The 6,777-nt window shown below is 37.6% G+C and overlaps 1 protein-coding gene across 1 annotated transcript in view; it reads left to right on the top strand.

The window, feature by feature from the left end:
* The window catches only part of SRGN (serglycin), an 11,859-nt gene extending 5,386 nt beyond the window's left edge, over positions 1 to 6,473 (top strand). The window contains exons 3-4 of the mRNA XM_011372151.2: positions 1,982 to 2,129; positions 5,587 to 6,473. Of these exons, the coding sequence (XP_011370453.1) occupies positions 1,982 to 2,129; positions 5,587 to 5,806 (368 nt within the window). The 3' untranslated portion in view covers positions 5,807 to 6,473. The remainder of the gene's footprint in view (positions 1 to 1,981; positions 2,130 to 5,586) is intronic.
* The last annotated feature ends 304 nt before the right edge of the window (positions 6,474 to 6,777 follow it).

Below are 6,777 nucleotides of genomic sequence, written 5' to 3' on the forward strand. Positions count from 1 at the left end.
AGCAATTAAATTCCAAACTTAGGCTGCTTCAGGAAAGAGAAGAGAAAGAAAGAACTACAATGTATTAAATACCTATCAAATGCGAAGCCTTGTGCTGGGTGTTTCACACACATTTATCTTGCTTAAACAGGAACTCTTTAGGATACTACTATTTACATTTGAAAGATGAGAAATTGAGAATCAGAGAGCCATTAAATGGTAGAATAGAAATTTAAATTCTGGTCTCTCTACAAGCTCTTTTCTATCAAAGATTCGTCTTTGTTCTCCTTATCAGAGAAACTAGCACTTAAGAACTCTGACCATGGTGTGAATCTAAGAACCTAACATTTATATCTCATTAGATTTATTACTGACCCCATTTTATAGATGAGGAAATAGAGGTACAGGGAGGTTAAGTAAGTTGGTCAAGGTAACACAGCTGGTAAAGGGCAGACATTGTGATGTCAACTTGCTACCTTACCTCCAGCTTCCAGGCAGTGACAGAGCTAATCCATTTTGGATTTCTAGCTGTCCCAAACCAGACATTGTGGGCTATATTCAGGAATCAGGGAGAAGATTGTGATATAATAATAATTCCAAAGAAAGGAAAGAGAGAGAGAGAAACAATGGGGGAATATTTACTATTTTTCTACATCAGTCTTTCTTTTGTTTATATTTTTAAAGAAATATTGTTTATTACACAAATTTAGAAAATGAAGTGAGAAAAAAATCACTAGAGTCTACCACTATAGTTATTTTTGTGTATTTCCTCCCATCCCCCATATTTGTTTATGTGGTTGCATTAACAACTATTATGCATGCGGAGTGGTATTCTGCTTTTTTCACTCATTTTAAAATATAGATTTTTTTATGATGCTACATATTTTTTTCCATAACCAACTACTTTTTTTACCATTTGGTTAATATTCTCTCATATGAATGCCTCATAATTTATCTGAGTATTTTCTATTGTTTTGACTACTTAGTTATTTCTCTATTTTAAATAATATTAAAGTGAACAGCTTCATGTATTTTTATACTATATTTGACCTATCTATAGATACATATAAATATGTCATGTACATATCTTAATGGCATAATAACTTGGCAATGTTGTATAGTATTGTAGGCTATACCTTAATTTATTTAACATTTAACTTTCCAATCTTTTACTATTGGAAAAAAAAGCTACAATGATCACAGCACTGTCTTTTTTTCTTAAATAGTTGTGACAGACTAGGATATTTCAACCTGTCTGTCCCTTTGTAAATAGAGAGTCCTGTTCTTTTGAAATTTCTGACTATATCAGAAGGCAAAAAAAGAGCCCAAGTTTTTATCTACTTTTCATTCCTAAGAGCACCCTGAAGAACTAGGACTCTAATATTGCAGGTGTACCTCACTTGGTGTACCTCTCAACCTTTCTGAACGTGATTCAGCTCATCTCTATAAGAAGAGGTAGGCTTTGGGGTCAGATACAGGTTTGAATCCTGGGCCCTCTACTTAGCACTTGTGTGGCCTTAGTTTTCCTTTGTGTAAAATGGAGATAATAGTACAAAAATAATAGTTAATATTATCAAGTGTTTACTGTGTGCCCGGCACTATGTTAAGATCTTTACATGCATTTTCTCATTTAATTTTTGTGACCAGCTTATGAAAAAGAGACACTGTTAGTATCTTCATTTTGCAGTGAGGGCTCAGGGAAGTGAGTTTCACAGCTCACCAGTAGCAGAGCTGGGACTTCACTCCAGGCAGCTGATTGCAAAGCCTATTCTCACCTTCGACTCTGGGCTACTTCCTAAGGGTGTTGAGAGAAGGGCAAATGATATATATAAACGGCTGGCATGTGATGGGTGCTCCTGTTAAATTAATGGTCAGAAAACCTGTCCACACCTTACCTTCTAGCAAATTTAGAATCTATTTAATCAAACATTTCTCAGGGACAGAGAGATTAGAAGCCGTGTAAAAGATACCTATTAACCACACAGGTTCCTTGTTTGAACAGGTTCACCTGTGAGGAGAGCCAGGTACCAGTGGGTCCGCTGTAATCCTGACAGTAATTCTATAAACTGCGTTGATGAAAAGGGACCAGAGTTCGACCTACCTCCAGGGGAATCCAACAGAATCCTCTCTCCAAGGACTGACCCTTTTTCGTAAGTGGACTTTCTCTCCTTTTACTTTCACAAACCTCTGTTGAGATCTTGGCATGGAGGTGGGAGGGTTGTCCAGACTATTTTTCTTCAGGCTCTTGCTTTGGCAGTTTGGTTTTCATTGCACAGTACATGGTAAAACTGTACAATGTTTACTGGTGTACGAGATGTACAGGAACACATGATTCATCTATACTTTTGCAAAGTCTTGTTGTGGCAGAGACAAAACTTAAGTGAAAAATTTGTGAAAATAATTGGTGAAATGAATTTGGTGAAAATATTTTTCACCAACAGGTATTGAAAATGATTGAACATCATTTTATTTGTGTAAATAGAGCCCATTAGATACTAAAATCTAATGGAAGTCCATTAACTGAATGGATAAACAAAATGTGCTATATCCCTAAAGTGGAATGTTATTTAATCACAAGAAGGAACAAAGTATTTACACACGGTACAACGTAGATGAATCCTGAAAACATTACGCAAAGTAGAAGAAACCAGACACAAAAAGCCACATATTATATGATTCTATTTATATGAAATGTCCAGAAGAGACAAATCCACAGAGGTAGGAAATACAGTAGTGGTTGCCAGGGGCTACGGGGGAAGGAGGATAAAGAGTGACTGCTAATATGTGTGGGATTCTTGAGGGGTGATAAAATGTTCTGGATTTAGGCAATGGTGATTAAAAAGAAAAAAAAAGAAAAATTTGAGAAAGGAAGACTAAATGGCCATGACTTACGAAAAGAAAACCAAAACTCTCCTTGATCAAATAAAACCTGCTTTAAACTTGCAAAAAAGATTCAATAGGAATTCATAAGTAACAAAAATTTGAATTGTATTCGAATCCATTATTTCAATGAATATCAAAGTTATATAACATACAGCAAAAATGCATTATGAAGGATTACCATAAAAGTTTTAATCCTCAGAGTTAAACCTAAAAAATCATTCTCCTCAAAGCCAGGTAAATCGTCATGCCCAAACCAGGTAAGTCCATTATCACTTTGGGGATCCTGGTGACTCTCTGCATTCACTGTATAAGAGATGACATCATCACCATTCTCAAAATGCAGCTCTACAGTCCTGCCCCCGTGCTTTTGCTTTAACTCCACAGCATTAAGCTCGAACCTCATATTACAGTGTCATCCATTATTTTAAGCCATAGATTCCAATCAATTGTAATTCATTTAAATCTAAAATGTTAGAGGAATAATCCAAGTTCTCCAAAACGACTGTTTTACACCTTTTGTCCTCTCTTCAAATCTCAGTAATTTTCCCTCTCCACAGTCAGTAACTTTCCTTCTCACTATGAAGAGTCCCTGCTTCTGTGCAAGTCCTGGTCCTGTTTGCCTTCAGATCCATTTCTCCTCCCTCCCACTCCCTGCTTTGTATTGGGTGGGTGGTGAGGGCTGATCCACGTGGTCTGCATTTCTTAGGCTGCCATATCCGTGGCTGAGTTTGGCCAATGGGAGGCACAGAAGGAAGATGAGGAGCACTGGAGGCGGGGAGGGATGAGGATGTGTCTCCTTATTCCCTGCCTTGGGCATCAGCTCTGGCAGGGCTGTATCTCATCCACGGCTTCAGCTCCCAACAGACAGACACCCTAGTCGTTGGGTTCAGGCAACACTGCCTCCTTCCATTGTCCCTCTAGCCCAGGGATGGAAGTATTTTCTTGTGTTTGCTAGTCTCTGGGTTTCCTCATAGTCCCTTATTTGGCTTCATTTCTCTTCCATCACATGTGTAAGCAATTCTCTGTATTAAATATTTAGATACATTTCCTGACAGGACTCTGTGGCAGCTTCTAAGGCCACTCCTCCTCATGCTGAGTATCTTATCCCCAGTCACCTTCTCTAGGAGTTCAATTCTACAGTTACTCCTCTGAACCCAGTATCTTCTTCCCATCACTATGCAGACATTGTCTAGTATCTCCTACATTTAGGTAAAATCCCTGTTTTGATTCTGCATCCTCTTTGGCTATCGCCTCATCCTCTGCTCTTCTTTACAGTAGCACTTCCTGAAAGGGGAGCCAATGCTCGCTGTCTTCCCACTCCTCTCTCTCCTCAACCCCTTCTGATAGGACTTCTGTTCCTGCCCTCCACTCTCAGTGCTTGTTAAGGTCACAATTACTTCCGGTCAACACATCCACTGGTCACTTCTCTGTGTTTAGCTTACTTGACTTCTTGATTGCCTTCAGAAACAGTTGACTCTTCCTTTGAAATGCTTTCTTCTCTGGACTTCCATGGCCCCACCTTATCTTGGGTTTCTTTCTACGTCCTTGGCTGTTCTTTCAATATTTAATATGTTGGTGTGGCCCTAGCTCTGTCCTGGGCCTCTTCTCTATTTGCATGCTTTCTTTTGGTGGCCTGTTCCATGGCTTTGAGAGAGAGAGAGAGAAAAAGAGAGAGAGAGAGAAAGAGAGAGAGAGAGAGAGAGAGAGAGAGAGAGGGAGAGTCTGTGTGACTACCAAGTTTGTGTTTCCAGCCTTTTTCCTGACTCCTTAGTCTAAGCTAGCCACCTGGTCACTCTCTATTACATTAGTCTGTTTCATTTTTCTGCATAGCTTTTAGCACCACCTAATTTTCCTGATTTATTTATTTACTTTTTATTGTCTGTCTTCCCCCACTAAGTTATGAACTTCTTGAGCAGGGGCCTTATCTGTTAGTCCCCACTCTACCCCAGGAGCTCAGAATAGGGACCAGATGTTCAATAAATATTTATTGAATGTATGCATGAATGAAACATTAATCTGTCGTATGGCCTGTGGTTTGTTATTTTCATGGAGAAAATGACCCATAGGCTGTGAAATTCAACATTTGTCTCTGACATTTTGTTGCCTTCTTATGCCACTGAGGGGTGGCACCATTGCCCTGGGCTTCAGTGCTGAGCAAACTTCCTACCACCACACTAAACCCAGCTGAATAAATACCCTTATTTTGAGGAAGGAAATTGAATGTTAATATGCTGGCAAATACAATGCTTAACTCGTTACAAAGTATTTCTTAAGAGTGAGCTTTGTTGAAGCACCGTGAATTATTAGAAGTTTTGTAGAAATTTTAAATCATGAAAAAATTTCATCTATCTAGACTGGCTTACTTGTTCTTTCTTTAGTAGGAGAAAATGGGAAAAGGGGTCTTTTTATTTTTAATAAATGATCCTTTAAGTAAATTCCACAATAGGACTGCCATGCTAGTGATAAGGAAATTAGCATTGTTTATATGAGTTGGCAGTGGGTAAATGTGGAATTGTTAAGTACAATTAGATATATTAAGTGTAGGCGGACTCGAGGAAAGGTCCTGCCTGTTTTTGTTATAAAGCACGGAATAACTGGGAAAGTTTTAACTTGATTAACTGGGTGGCCGCATGTATTTTTGTATCTTAAATGAATGTATTACAATCATCTTCCTCATGTCTCCAGCGTTATTGTAGTGTGTTTTATTTTTCTGTCTTCCTTCAGGATGACCATACCCCAGAACTTGAATGACGTCTTCCCTCTTTCTGAGGACTATTCTGGATCGGGCTCTGGATCAGACTCTGGAAGTGGCTTCTCAACTGAAACAGAACAGGAATACCAACCAGCAGATAAAGATGATGCTTTCTATTACAACTTTAGGCCTCTGCCCTCAGACGACCAAGACTTGGGTCGAGATGGACCAGAAGAGAATTTTATTATGTAAAAAAGGGGGTTTCCCACCTTGACTCCAGGCAATGCATTCAGTATATCTTGTGTACCATGGATAAATGATTAATTTGGGGACAAAAAGTTTTATAGAAATTTTAAAACATCTGAAAAAAGAAATTTAAGCTTTATCACCATTTTTTCTCATGAATTCTAAAACCTTTATACTATTATCCTAGAAAATACCTGCATTTTCTTTGTATCACATTTAACCAACATCATGATGAAATAAACTAGACTCCTCATGTCTATGAAATTGCTTTAAAGAAGAAATTATACTGTTTTTTTTAAAAATTTAGTTTTCGAAGCAAATCGACGGGCAGTATTTTATATCTAAGTCTTCAGAACCTGACTGTAAATTATAGATATGCCCTTTTTCTTATTAAAAAAAAAAACAGATAAAACACAAGATGGATTTATAGAGTGGGTATTTGACATGTCTTACAGTGTGAAATGTACTGCTCTAATATTACCATTGGATGTGTTCACAAAGTTACTAGATATGGTTTGTTTGGAAGTATGATTGCTGTTATAATTATAAACTTAAGACCCAAATTAAAGCACAATTGTGCTCTCAGTACCTCATACTGCTTTACCTTTTTCATGGATATCTGTGTATTTTCAAATGTTATTCTATTAAAGCAGAAATATAATCAAAGAGTTAAGCTGTCTGGGATCTCTTATTCTAAACTGAGGGTAATAATTATTTTTGTTTAGATGTTTCTAGAACTCTTATTAACAAAATATGTGTAGAATTATTTTATAGTGAGAGCAAATTTTTAACTAGAATCAAATTCTATTTAACTAGTAGATGAAGAAAACAATCATACTATAGCAAGAGGGTTATTCTTGTCCAAGCGCTTCTTCTTGAAGGCTAGTATTACCATCTCTGTTTCCCTTAGTTCTGAAAAGCCTGTCACCATCATTGTCAGGGATCCTGTCCTGCACCATCCAGATCCTCTCTTCAGA

The sequence above is a fragment of the Pteropus vampyrus genome, unplaced genomic scaffold (assembly GCF_000151845.1).
Source record: "Pteropus vampyrus isolate Shadow unplaced genomic scaffold, Pvam_2.0 Scaffold202, whole genome shotgun sequence".
NCBI lineage: Eukaryota > Metazoa > Chordata > Mammalia > Chiroptera > Pteropodidae > Pteropus > Pteropus vampyrus.